Source organism: Chaetodon auriga, chromosome 8 (assembly GCF_051107435.1).
Source record: "Chaetodon auriga isolate fChaAug3 chromosome 8, fChaAug3.hap1, whole genome shotgun sequence".
Taxonomy (NCBI): Eukaryota; Metazoa; Chordata; class Actinopteri; order Chaetodontiformes; family Chaetodontidae; genus Chaetodon; species Chaetodon auriga.
The window spans coordinates 14,437,728-14,451,926 of NC_135081.1; the positions used below are offsets into that span (position 1 = coordinate 14,437,728).

Here is a 14,199-nt window from a genome sequence, read left to right on the forward strand (position 1 = left end):
AAAAGTGTGGAAAAAAATAAAAGATGCACACAAAAGTTGATGGATTTCATTTTTCCCTTTTCACCTTTGTGAAAAGGGCAGCCTCTATTCACCCACCTGCTGCCATAGATATGTAAAATTCTGTACGTGGAATTGTAAAGGTGAATTAAAGCCACTAGCAACCATCTCAGCTCTTCCCTCTGAGAATGTGATAATTAGGGCCAGAGTTTAAACTGATCAATTAAGGGCTTGTTAACTGCCTCAACTGGTGCGTTTGTGTCTCCCAGTATTTAACAAGCTGTCTTTAGTGTGGCACACAATGGAGACGTGTGCCCACACTTCCACCAGTGGTTGACTTCTCAGATAATTGCCTCTTTCTTTTCAGAGTCTCTCATCGTGTCTCATTTCCTCTCCCACTATCACTGAATCAAGTTGGATTCCATTCATACTGCTGGGGGGGGGGGGGTTCTGCATTTGCATTGAGTGCTTGTGTCACAATACATAAACAGACATACATGAACAATTAAATTACCACACCTCTCTCACTCTGAAGCAGCCCGCCTCCGTCAAGCTGAGTCCTCAGTGCATTTGTAGGAAGACACAAGAAGACACAGCACCTGAGGAAGAAGAAGGTAAACATATTATATATATATATACATTTTTTCTATTGAGCTGAACAGCATAGAACAAGACTACAACAAGGGGTTACCGTGTTTATCATTCTCAACTGTAAATGTACCAATATCACAATGTAAAAATACTCTGTTACATGTAAAAGTTCAAAGTGTATTGTATCAGCAGTAGATCATGCTTAATGTGACAAAAATCTGTGTCATATTACTATGAGTGCATATATTGTTAAATTAATATTGGCATTAATGTATAAGCAGAATTTTATGTTGCAGCAGCCTGAAGCCAATTTTATCTCATATACTGTAGTTTAGATTGTAGATTGTGTGCATTGACCTGTATAATCAATGTCATCTGGAGTGTAACCAGTAACTACAGCTGTGAATTAAATGCAAATTAGCACAATATTTTGTGCTGAAATGTAAAGTATAAAGTAGCAAAAATGGAAATAGTACATCAAAACTGTGGGTGAGTACAGGACTTGATTAAATGATGTAGTTACTACTATTAGCATTTTTAAGATTAAGAACTGCTCTCACGTGCTGTGAATGATTCAAATGCATGACAAATGTTTAGAAATAAATCCTGAACATATTTCTTACATGTTAAATCATTCAAGTCACAGTATTATTGAATGACATGAGCTACCAAGAAATTCTCACCTCTTCTATCCTGTCATTTCTTTCCCTCCCCTCATCCCCCTCTCTTTCAGCCATGAGACCATCCATCTCTGTGACTCTTGAGCCCGGCCTGGAGCGAGGGGTCCCGTGGGGTCGGGACCTCTACACCTTTGTGACTTCAGCAGCAGGTCACATGATGAGGACCCTTCAGAAACCCCGGAAGAACCGACCGTCCAAACGGCAGGTCAACCACCGGCGCTTCCTGCACAACATGATTCAGAGGTGTGTTGTGAGTGTGAGCACTGATTGAAAAAAAAGAATATCTCAGAACGAAGAATCCCTCTTGGCCTCTGATGACAGCTCTTGATATGATGGATCAGAGCCAACGCTGCTTCATTTTAAAGGAAGAAATTTTGGAAATATTTTTTCAAGAGTTCGATGATTAGATAAGCTGAGATCATCAATACCACTGTCATGTCTGTAGCTATGATAGATATTAAGATACATCCATAAGCAGTTAGCTTAGCTTGTCCTGGCTCGGTTGATACATTACTCATTTTTAACAATTCTCATTTCAAACTTACATAATTAACTTGATAAATATATCAGCAAAACACCATGTCCATAAAATGATACGGCTTAAAAGATTAACATGCTAAGATAAAGATTTGAAAATGTAAAACTTAAATCTCAAAAATTGTAAGTTGGCAAAAATGACATTTGAAATTTACTCCATAAGTCTCTCCTTTTCCTACATTTTTTATTTGTTGCACAATTGAACTTATTTTTGTTACTTTTGTCATATATTTACAACTACTTCTATAATGAAGAACATGGATATTTTATGAGTTTTTCTCAGTAAAGTTATATATTAAATAAAAAGCTGTCCTGGCTCTGGAAGGTAACAAAATCCACCTCGTACCCTGCACCCCTCATCTAACCCCATGTAAAACCAGAACTTGCCACTTTTCCATTTTAGTTTTGGTACAGGTCAAACAAACTGGATGTAAGTGTTGACGATGGGTGGCTGTTGTTACTTACTGTCACAGTCAGGCTAGCTTTTTCCCTCTGTGTATAGTCTTTGTGCTAAGCTTAGAAAGCGGGTAGAAATGTATTTAATCCTTTCCTCGTCTCTCTTCCTACAGAAAGTTTGCAGACATAGAAGCAGCAAACCACCGGTTGGCATCGGCTCTTTATTTTAAAGAGGACGAAAAGAGCCCGTCGTCTGTACCATCACAGAAGCCAGAGACTCTTGACCAGTCAGACCGACCCTCCCAAGGTGGTTATGTGCAAGATCCAGATAAATGCAGTGATCACACAGGTGCAGATAGCATCTCTGGTGATGTATCTGTTGGCTCACATGAAACTGAACTCAGTGAAAAGAAGCAGCCAGGCTCGGGACATCTTTGGAAACGACACCCCAAATCACAGCCGGCCACCTGTGCCACTAGAGAGAACACCCAGAGCAAAGAGGGGCAGAAAAAAGAGAGCAGAAATCACAAACTGGTTGAATGCACACCTACAGATTGTCACTGCAGGGCAGAGCTCTTTCAAACTGAACACTACGATCAAAGTCCACTGAGGTCAGCCAACAACCTCTCAGAAGACCCTCTAACACTTCAGCAGGACTCCGGTTTCATCCAGTTCTGCCAAAATGTGGACATGTCCCCTGTCTTCTCTCCTAGACTCTCTCCATTGTCCCTTGACTCTTGCGACTTCTCGATCCAAATGCTCACAGACATCTCAACCAGCACACAGGCCCGGAGGAACATCACTGACGTTTCAGAGAGTCCGTGGACAGAAATTATGGAGCTTTTCAGCGTCGGTGATGATGACTTAGCAGGCTGTGTGGATGTAGAGGCCTATTTTGAAAGTATCTGTGCGTGCCAAGGTGATGTTGGGCAGGAAGTCAGTGCTGATGATGTTGGATTTGCACATCAGTCAGATAGTATCACAGAGAGAATCTGCAACACATCAGAGATGGAGGAGCTACACTGCGAGGCAGATGAGTATGCATATGGATACAGTTTCCATGGGGATCAGGGACTGACCACAAACCACTTCCAGAGTGTGCTGAGACCAAATGAAGATGCCACAGAGCCACAGTTTAACAATTTTAAGCCATGCCAAGGTGCAGATATGATCCAGAACCAGCTCCCCACATCGATCAGCTACCACTACGATGCCTCAGAGCTGCAGACATACCGGCACCCTCAGGAAGAGAGTCCCTGTATGCTGGTCAATAAACAACTCTTTACACCGTTTGAGGGTGTTGCTCAATCATTCCCTGTCCCACTTCATTATGCTGAGCAGCGTCCCATACCAACACCTCCGCATGAGGATGACTGGCTGTTCACTGATATCTTAAAGGACAGGAGGTCACCCGACTGCTAGCAACATGTGTCTTTTTGGTGAGGTGTGTCAATTATGTGAAAAAAGTCACAGTGATGCACGGCTGTTCTGCTGTAAACGTTGAGGCGGCTGTACAAAGGGTATGCGCTGATGCTGCCTTGTTGAAGAGGTTAAGACAGAAGTATGGTGTCTTTTGGATTCTGCCCCTTATTGAATGTTTGAATGTCTCAGTTTGAATGTGGTTGGAAATCTGTTGTTTTGACAGTCTGAGCACAGAAAGAGCTTTTCAGGATGTGCACTGCCTGTCACGAAACTCTGCTTGAATCTCATGCAACTTGGTCTTAAATACTGTAAGATTTTGCAAAGGAATCAAGCAACTGGGACACCAGACTGTACATTTGTACACCTTTTTAAAAAGTGACAGCACCAGCTGCAAGATTAGTAAAGTCTGTTACAAGTGGCTAATGACTAATTTCCAGTAAGAAGACATATTCTGTTCTCTAACACTTATTTATTACCAGTACTTTAAATGTCTTCACTTCTGAATCTGAACTAATCAATTTACTTTTCTTGAGATTCTACCACAAATTCAAGTGTCTTTTTCTCAGTTCAAACACATTTGACTGGCAGTAAATACTAATATAGTCTCTCATGTATGTGTATGTAAGCTTTTAACTGTTACTCGTGTTTGAGTCTGACTCTATATATTGATTGCAGTGGTAAGTATGAAATGTTAATGTTTAAAGTGGTGACAAATATTCATAATGCCAATAAAGGATAAACCCTGTAACTCCTGTAACTTAAGCTTGAGTGGCAGTTACAAATAAAAGTCCTGCATTGAAAATGTAACTGAAGTAAAAGTACACGTGTTAGTTGCAAAAATATAATTAAAGAATCAAGTAAAAGTACTCATAATGCAAAATAAGATGGATCCTTATTATCATTATCAGCAGCATTTGACAGATGTAGGCGGTTGATGTGGAGCTCATTTGAACTACTTTATATACTGTTTTATAGTTTCTAAACTGATGACTACTGATTGATGAATACTGAAGTACAAGTACCTCAAATCTCTACTTTAGTACTTGAGTAAATGTACTTAGTCACTGTCCACCACTAATAAGCATGTGTGCATGTCCAGCTTGTGATCTCAAAGAAACACACAGAAACACAAAGATCAAAACCAACGACATATATTAAAGTTAACCCCAGTCAGATGTTTCATAATTACAGCATCATTAACAAAAAAAGAGAAAGAAAAACGACTGAAACAATAAAACACATTCATCCAAAATGTTTCAGGTTCCACAGTAGCCATAAACAAACACAGAGAGAAAAATAACACCTCAGAGAAGCACCGTCTCGCCTCGTCTCTTGCTACAGATGAACAGAACTCATCTGTTCTCAGGTCAGCAGTTCAATCCACGTGTCTTCAGATTTTGGTCTATCAAGGCGTGAACAAAGTCGCCACGTTTAGACGCTGATGTGACATTCTGAGATTACGACATTGAAGTGAAGAGTTCAGAGTGACAGACTATATCGTGATGACACGTGATGTCAGCTCATTTGGCTTAACGCTATGTCAGCCTCTGTTAGATAAATTACGAGCCGACAAAGCAGACGTAATGTGCCGACAGTGTCCGGCTGTGTTTATCTCCACTGGTCATGTGTAAAGTGCAGCATTTACACAAAAATCTTAAAAAAACAAAGCGTCAAACAAAATCCTTTGCATACTGCTAAAATGAAAGAATTGTACATACAGAAAATAAAAAATAAAACCCTTTAATAGGGCATTAAATATATGTCGTCAGCAGTCAAACTCTTTCTTGACCCAGCTGGTTTGATTTTTCCTCAAATGTCACTAACTGTGATTCATGGTGAGCCTGGCATGACAAAAAAAAAAAAAAAGCTCATCATGTCTGAAAATATAGATAGACATGGGATGTTGCACGCATGTCGCTCTTGTTTTGTCAGTGAAGATGTCATCTTTACACTCTGTTTCATGAAAATGAACACCTGTTCACTTACAACAGAAGGAGGACGAGGGAACAGTAATGACAACCTGGATTACCGTCAACTACTGAAGCGTTCCTGTGCGCAATCAACAGTAAACAGCAACATCATCATTAATCATTTGTCATATATATAAAAACAGAACAAAAAGAACCATTCAGAGAAATTACACAAACATTTGTGATTTCAGCAACACAATCTTCATCTTTCTTTATTCCAATTGAAAGTTAAAGCGCCAGTGACTCTTTGGAAATTAAAGGAAAAGTTCTACATTTTATAAATAGGCTTGTTTGCTTTTTGTCAAGAGTCGAACGAGAAGATCAACAAAAGTTTCACATCTGCGAAAGAAATATGAATCTACAGTCAGAAGACCTTTAGCTTAGCATAGCACAAGGTCTCAAAAGAGGGATCAACAGCTACTCTGTGTTAACCTACAGTTAACACAACCCACCAATCAGCACCTCTAAAGCTCGCCAGCTGACACGTTTTATTCTATTTGTTTACTCCATAAACAAAGAGCTTTAGAGCTGCTGCTAGGTGTATTTTGTTACCTTTAGACAGAGCCAGGCTAACCTTTCCCCTTGTTAACAACTGTTATGCTAAGCTAAGCTACCCAGCTGTCAGCTGTATCTTTATATTCAGCGTGGTGTCTATCTTCTCATCTAACTCTCTGCACAAAAGAGAGTAAGCGTATTTCCCAAACTGTTAAAACTATATAAAATTGCTATTTGTGTGTATGTCAAAAACTAGACATCACATTAGCTTCCTGGTTAGTCGTAAAGCTCTGACAGGCAAACTGAAGAGTGCTGAATAAATAAAACAGAGACGTCTCGCTTCAAAAAAAAAAAAAAACAGGTGTGACAAAAGCATTGTCTGTCTCACAGCGGGGTCATCAAGCTGCTTGTGTCTGGTCGACACCACTCACACCAACGTCCTTTTGAGATGATAGCCTGGGTAAAAGAAAATCTATTTTTCGTTGTACGTGCTGTTTGCTTCATAAAAATCAATTCCTCAGTGCCTCCATTGTCATTTTTTATCTAATACTACTAATATCTGAAAATGCTTTGAGTCTCGTGCTCAGTTATTCTACAGTCTTCAACACAGGAACTGCAAGCGGAGGGTTTATTCTACTAAGAATGACTCCAGCAGAGTCACTGGATGATAGCAGAACACATACCCAGCCTCTACTCCTGTCCTCTACTCTATTCTACTGCTACTCTACGTTTACTACAATTTTAAGTCCCTTTTGCTCATCCGTACGCCCACCATTTGGTTAAACACAAAAAAGCTTTGTTTGATCAATAATTTACACAGGTGCTGAGTAAAAATCAAGATTACAATGTACAAGATGGCTGTCAAAATAAAATGTGACGTGTTTATCAGTCTGAAAACAGAAAAAAGACGAGTCGTCACCATTTTTTCTGCTTTGGATACAAAGATCATTTAATACAGCTCTCTGCAGGTTGTTTCTAGATATGTTGCTGTCTACACTCAAAGCAGTTAACCACCAGAGAGGTCTTCAATGCAAATTCACCTCTGAGACCTGATGCTGTGACGCTGACTGGAACCGAGAAGTTTAAATCATCAGGGCCAACAGGAGCACAAATAATCAGACAGTAATAATGCTTCCCCCGGCAAGACGGAGTTGTACAGAAAACAACCAGCGATCAATAACTTAAGTTCACATTGGATATAAATTATAGAAATTCAAATTTCTGAAGCAATATGTTAAAACTTTAGTTAAAGAAACTATCTAATACCTAATACCTACTGCTTTGTCTAACAACATACTGTCTCTAATCTACAGAAAAATGATTTCTCACTTAATACAACTGCAGTGCAGCTATAACGCTATAGGCTGCTTTTTATGGCCAGTCGTTTGTGTCTCTACAATTTTAACAAATTATATGAAAATGAGATCAATATATTATAGAACTAATGCGTCCCTTTTTCTGATCAAGCATTTCCAATAAAAGTCTCATTAAATATCGGTTATTAATTGCCACTTCTTTTTCGCTAACGCGCCCAAAAATGTCCATGTTTGCTCGATTATTCCAAGTTTCTCTTTTTTTGAAAAGTGACGCATGAAAACTTTGTTTGCACTTAACACAGCGTTGCAAAGAGGATGAGTTCTCTGTTCCGCATGGGCTTCCACTTAGCTACTTTATCTAAATGTATATAGATTGTCTTAACACCCTCCAGAAGTATTTTCACGCTCTAGCAGCCCTTTGTGAAATCAGATTGGAAATCCTCATCAAAGGGTTAAACATGGCTTAGTTTAAAAATACCTCCTAATGTAAAAGACATATAGACCATAATGTTTTCTGCCTCCTAATCACTGTACAGCATCATGAAATCAGCTGATTAAAATTCTCTTTCTCTTTGGAACTCTGGGAGATGTAGTTTAGTTCCTCAGAAGTGCATTACAGAGGCGTAATGTAGAAATTTCCAGTCTTTGTTAGGTTGTTTTTTTATGTCACAGTTTGTTACAAAATAAAAATCAATTGCAGTCGCCTCTTTGTAAAATCTCATTTTTACACTGTTTCTGTTTTTCAGTGAGGTCGTTTTATCGTTATAGCGCCGGATGTGTGCATCCTACATGCCTTTGTTTACCTTTATAGACTAGTGTTATGTACTGTGTGCGTGTCACTCCTTCACCCCTGAGTAGTCGAGGCTGTGAGAGGCAGATGTGTTTGTGTGTGAGTGTGTGTGTGTACATGATGTGTGTAACTGAGTCTATGTGTGCGTCACTCTGTGTTGTTGACGGTGTAGGGAGGTGGAGGGTCCAGGCTGTGTTCAGAGGAGGGAGTCGGGGTCCCTGGGACTCCAGAGGAGGGCGTCGGCGAGGCAGGGGGCTCCTCTGAGTCCGAGTTCTCCAATGAGAGGTCGTCCACCAGCGCTCTGCGTCCACGCATGGCCAAGGGCAACGGAGCGCGCCTGGATGAGAGAGAGACAGTTATAGAACGACCAGCTGTGAGCAGAGATTTCTCCAGAAAACTAGCAAACCATCGCAAATATAAGACAACCCCCCCCCCCTCTTTCCCTGTACCCAATTTCAGAAAAAGACTTTTTGAAGACAGAAAGAGCTTTTTAGACTTTATGAGCGGGTCCCCGAGATACTATCAGCCCACGGAAAAGAGCCTTCATCCGTGCAGCCTTTTTTCTTCCATGAAAGCAGAATGTGAACTGTACATTAGTGAAGCTTGTTTATCAGTCACATATTTGCACACAGTGATTTTCATCATGACACTGCATGACACCTGTGACTCTTAGTGTCTCAGTCCCCAGTCTGACTTTTTATACAGCAGGAAAACACCTGTAAGTTAAACTGGGCTTCCTTGAGACTTTTCGGGCTGACTAACTCTAAAAGACACACTCCACATGGACTTGAAGAAACTCGCTAGTCTGGCAACATACCCCATCATGCAACACTCTGTAGGAGCCAGAGTATGTGCTGTTGTGTATATGTGAAGGTCTAGTCCTTGAATATAATACGAGCTCCACTTTACCACAAGTGATCCTCCCCAAAAAAGCAACATTGTCTTGTATTCAGCTCAATGAGTCTGCTTCTCATTTCGCAAGCTGAAAAACTAATATTTCTGAAAATATTGTCTTGATAAATTAACAAAATGATTAATCAACATGCAATTAATGGATGCTGATTCATCACTGTCTATGGTTGGACAACAATTATCATTAAATTGTCTAAATGACACACGTACCCCTCCGCACACAGACACACACACGCACACAAATAATAAAATTACGACACACACAGTGACCTACTTATCTGCTCTCCATTCAGGGACGCTGAGTGTTGACGGAGACACATGGACAGTTTGTCAGTGTTAGATGGACACAAACGGATGCAACAAAAGAGCAAAGCAAAACAAATCATATCAAGTTAATGGGGGAGTTAAAACCAAATAAAACAATAAATGATGATTGTTCAAACAGAAAATGCACACACACACACACACACACACACACACTCACACACACTCACACACGTGGTTACCTGAGCTGGCTGCGGAGAGAGGTGATCTCTCGCGTCATGCTCTGCCCGCTGTCGGTGAGCTCCTCCAGCTCCCTCTGCAACTTCCTCTTCTGAGCGTTGGCGCGAGAGTTCTCCTCCTCCACCTCCTCCAGCTGCCTCTTCAGCTGCTTCAGGCGGACCATCGATTTGTCCAGCTGGAGGAGGAGGAGGAGGAGGAGGAGGAGGGGAGGAGAGGAGAGAGGAGGGGAGCAATGCAGGGGAAGAGGAGGAGAAGGACAGAGCGTATTGCAGAGGTCGGGTGAGACACAGGAGAAAGAGGGGAACGAGAAGAGAAGAGAGGAGAAGAGAAGGGGGTGGATGTATAAAAAGAGAGATTAGTCTGGGAGCAGGCAGGACTGATAGGGATCAGGAGTCAGATTAAACCTGGCAGATTATCACCGATGATGTTTTGGGAGGAGAGTCAGTGTCTCAGCTGTGGTTGAGGGATTTATTTTTCGGAGTGGAATGCGCTCTACCTTCCCAATGAGCACACAGATGCCGGGGCGGGATTAGGATTAGGTTGGATTGAGTCGGATAAATCACTCATTTTAGGATGATTTTTCAACACTCTTTGTGATCCGAGGCTACAATTAGAACAGCGATCTTATCTGACCTGAAACCCATTAAATGATTATTTATACTCTGTGCCTTGCTATACCGGTCTGTGTATGCCCTAGTGTCTCACCTTATCTGATAAAGTTGTTCATTGTCTTACCTGCTCTCTGTACTGGTCTGCATGGCGCCTCTCGTCCTCCGCCTGCATCATCACCTCCTTCAGTTTCTTCTCTGTCTTTCGCACCAGTTTGTTGGCAATGGCTCGTTCCCTGGGAGGTAAAAAAGTCTATCATAAACTACCTGTTGCACCAAGAAATTGACAGTGAAACATCACCTTCAAGCTGTGTTTTAGGGGGATTCTGCTGGATTTTGGGTTGACTTTGTAACTCACATTTATGTGTTTTGTAAAAAATATGTACATAGAAATATTTCACATTTATGTCTCATTCTGGGAAATGTTGACCAGTCCCATTTTCTTTTGTATTGTCCATATGAATTCACCCTTCCCCATTACCATGTTATTTTATTTTAATTTTGGGGGGTCTATATAATATGACAGATTTTTATTTTTATGTTATACATTCTTATTTGTGGAATTAAAGGTACTGCATGAGGTAAAATAATACAATTTACTGAATTTAGAAAGTAAGTTTAATATATTGTAAACTTTTACATAGAAAACTTGTATTAACCCCGGTGTCATACCCCTCATTTCTTTTGTTTTTGTTAACAAATCTTAAGTTCAAAAAACAAATAACTCTATTTCTTTGAAGCGTATTGTCTGTACTAATGCATGTGTGTTTTCCTCTCACTGTCTCTCCTGCTCCAGCTGCTCCTCCATCGACTCTATCTTGGCCTCTAGGGCGGCGACGCTGAGCCTGTGTTTGCCCCTCACAGCTCCCTCCATCTCTCCCAGTCGGCTCTTCAGCTCCTTGTTCTGCCTCTCCAGCTGCTCTCGAGCCGCCTCTGCTTTCTGGGCCAGAGTCCTCTCTCCCTGCAGCTGCACGGTCAGAGTCTCCACCTGCACCACAAGCAGAGCAGCGACCATGTTGTCAGCTTACATGCGTGTCTGTGAATGCAGAGGCGAACGCAGGTGTGTGTGCATGTACATCTACTGCACCTGTAGAGCAGTCTTCCTTTGTCTCTCTGCGAGCAGTTCAGCGTTACTCTGCTCCTCCTCCAACTCCTCCTCCAGCTGACTGACTCGTGCCTCTAACCTCCTCTTCTCTTCAGACAGTGCCGTTCTGGACAAACAAACAGTGTGAGTAATAGTTCACACCAACAGCACACATTATAACACTATATCTGTAGTAGAGGGATACTAACTTTCCAGAACTGCTGTTGACCATCTCATCAGCCAGCTCATCTCTCTCCTGCTGAGCCTGTCTCTTCTGTCTCTCTGACACTGAAAGCTCCTACACAGATGACATATGCAGGCGTGGGTTAAAAGTCATGTAATACTTTTAAAAACATTACATCTTAATATTTCTGCTCAGTTTCACTGGAAAATATGCACCTCGGTGAACTGCAGGACTTCTGCTTCCAGTGTTTGGATCTTCTTTTCACTGTCTTTCAGCTGTGCGATGACCTCTTCCCGAGTCAACTTGGCCTCATCTAGCTCGCGCAGAACTTCCTTCATTTGACCCTGTGGCAAAATGTGGACGTTTTTTAAACACACGCCATTGACAAGTACAGAAAATCAAAGTTCATGTGTGGGAGGATTTCCTGTCTTACCTGCAGCCTTCGTAGCTGCTTCACAGCCTCCTCTTTTCCACGGGTCGACGTCTCCACCTGGGCCTCGGCATCCTGAAGTTCTGCTTCCAGCTGCTTCTTTGATGACACGGCCTGAGACCGCTGACTCCGCTCTTCCTCCAGCTGGATCTCCAGCTCCCTCACCTGGCATAGGAAGGAGAACCGGAGAAACATGTCATACACCAACCTCACCACAACAAATTCCTCGTATGTGTAAAATCGTACTTGGCAATAAAGCTTTTTCTGATTTTCTGATTCTGATCATGAGTGATTTGGAACAGCAACAACACCTTCTATGATGTCCCCCCTCCTTCTGCTCTCTACCTGTTTGCTGAGTGCTCTCCTCTTCTCCTCTCCCTTCTCCTCACTGGTGCTTATCTCCCTCTCAAACTGAGCCTTGAGTGCCTGCAGGGTGACCTCCAGCCGCAGCCTCGAGTTCTCCGCCTCCGACAGCTCCTCCTCCAGCTCCTGCGTCTGAACTCGCAGGTTCTGGGCTTCTGTTTCTAAGTTCCTGCGGGTCCGCTCCAGCTCGTGGACCTAATGCAAAAGCAAATTCGAGACGCTGACTCACTGAAGACTGAGACAGAGACATCGCGAAGGAGCCTTGGGAGGTAGATTCTTACGTTCTTGCCGACATCGTCCTGCTGGTTTACAAGCTGTTCCATTTCCAGACGGAGCTGCTTGTTGACCCTCTCTAGCTCTTCCCTCTGGTCCTGGGCCTCCTACACACGGACACAGACATCACGATTAATCACCACAGTCGCAGATACACAACAAGCGTCTTTGTATTGTCTGTGCTCAGGTACTTTACCTGCAGGGCTCGGGAAAGAGCCAGATATCTTGTCTCCTTCTCTCGGCTGTCTGCTTCTGCTCTGTCCCTTTCCTCTGCCAGCCGAGCGCTCACTGCCTTCTCCTCTGCCAGACACTGAAGGGGTGAAGAAGGCAAAGGTTAGAGGTCACTGGAAGACATTTCAGGAATATTTACTGTGATTGTTGTGCAGGCAGGCAAACTGATGAGGCTCGGACCTGGTCAAACTTCTTCTGCCTCTTCTCCAGGGCTGTGCAGTTCTGTCTCTCTCTCTGCAGGGCAAGCGTCATGTCCTCTATCTCCTCCCTCAGTCGCTCCCTCTGCCTCTCCACTCTCTCCTTTTCTTCTTCCTTCTGTCGCTCCCTCTGGATGGCGCTGTCCAGCTCCCTCTGGAGTTTCCTGCGCGTCTCCTCTCCAGCTTCCACTGCAGTGTTCACCTCTTCTGACTGCTTACGGAGCTCTGCCAGCTGCAGAGGTGGAGCAGAGAGGGGTTTATTGATATGTGGAAATATGAGAAGCTGAAGTGTGATCTTTATATGTTTGCAGGTACTGTTATCTTTGTATTGTATGTGATGGCTAATTTTGATCTTTTACTGCTGTGAACCATGGTCTAGAATAACACCCAGTACATTTATTAACATCTAATTCAAAGAGATGAAGCAGCAGCTTTAAACTTTAAGGTGGATGGTCTCTGATTTACCTGCTGGGTATGAGTCTGGATTTGCCGGGTCAACTCTTTGGCCCTCTCCTCTTCCTCCTCGAGTCTTTCCATCAGTCCATTCTTCTCCTCCTCCAGTGCTCGCACCCTCGAGCCCAGAGCCATCTTTTGACGAGTTTCATCCTGCAGCAATTCCTGGGAGAGAGGAAGAGAAAAGAGTGTCAACCAAGGCCTGGTGATGATTTGCCTGAACTTTGCTGGACTTTGCTGTCCAAATTCATCCAGTCCATAAAGAGTGGTCATGCAGATTTTCTGCAGGCTTCCAGAGAATCTGCATGGTGTGCAGACTTCACCAAACTTTTACTGATTTATTTAGTGCAAATTCATTTCAATACGACCGTGACATTGCAGTTTTTCCACTTGCCAACTATAAAAACAATTTAAGTTATTATGAATGTGTAGAACATGACTTTATTAAAATGTTTTGAATTATGCATGCCAGAAATAATATTCAACCACATCATGATCCAGCAATATTTCATTATATTGAGGAATAGGCTACAGAAGTGATCAAAATGTCATTTATTATTGTAGTGTTCAGGCCTGCCAATCAGTGCCTTGCAGTCTCGCAAACTTCATGTGATGAAAGTTAACCTGTCACAGTACGTACGACTGACGTCTGCGAGGGCTCAGTCTGCGAGTCCAGAGGGTGGACGTTTGGATTCATCCTCTGTGTCAGTTTGAGTGTTTTTGAGTCTGCAGTCTTTCTTTTATCTTCAATTCAAGCGGATGAACA

At 42.4% G+C, this 14,199-nt stretch overlaps 1 protein-coding gene across 5 annotated transcripts in view; it reads right to left on the bottom strand.

Moving 5' to 3' along the window:
- Positions 1 to 4,758: 4,758 nt before the first annotated feature.
- myh14 (myosin, heavy chain 14, non-muscle) overlaps positions 4,759 to 14,199 on the bottom strand; it is a 29,990-nt gene continuing 20,549 nt past the window's right edge. For 4 of the 5 annotated variants that reach the window (XM_076736602.1, XM_076736600.1, XM_076736601.1 and 1 more), the window contains 14 exons: positions 13,446 to 13,598; positions 12,964 to 13,212; positions 12,749 to 12,862; positions 12,561 to 12,659; positions 12,262 to 12,474; positions 11,920 to 12,081; positions 11,702 to 11,830; positions 11,512 to 11,600; positions 11,306 to 11,429; positions 10,998 to 11,206; positions 10,346 to 10,454; positions 9,613 to 9,785; positions 9,381 to 9,404; positions 4,759 to 8,531 (listed from right to left, as the gene is read on the bottom strand). In XM_076736602.1, the coding sequence (XP_076592717.1) occupies positions 8,342 to 8,531; positions 9,381 to 9,404; positions 9,613 to 9,785; positions 10,346 to 10,454; positions 10,998 to 11,206; positions 11,306 to 11,429; positions 11,512 to 11,600; positions 11,702 to 11,830; positions 11,920 to 12,081; positions 12,262 to 12,474; positions 12,561 to 12,659; positions 12,749 to 12,862; positions 12,964 to 13,212; positions 13,446 to 13,598 (2,037 nt within the window). In that variant the 3' untranslated portion in view covers positions 4,759 to 8,341. The remainder of the gene's footprint in view (positions 8,532 to 9,380; positions 9,405 to 9,612; positions 9,786 to 10,345; positions 10,455 to 10,997; positions 11,207 to 11,305; positions 11,430 to 11,511; positions 11,601 to 11,701; positions 11,831 to 11,919; positions 12,082 to 12,261; positions 12,475 to 12,560; positions 12,660 to 12,748; positions 12,863 to 12,963; positions 13,213 to 13,445; positions 13,599 to 14,199) is intronic. The other variant, XM_076736599.1, reaches the window with a different exon arrangement.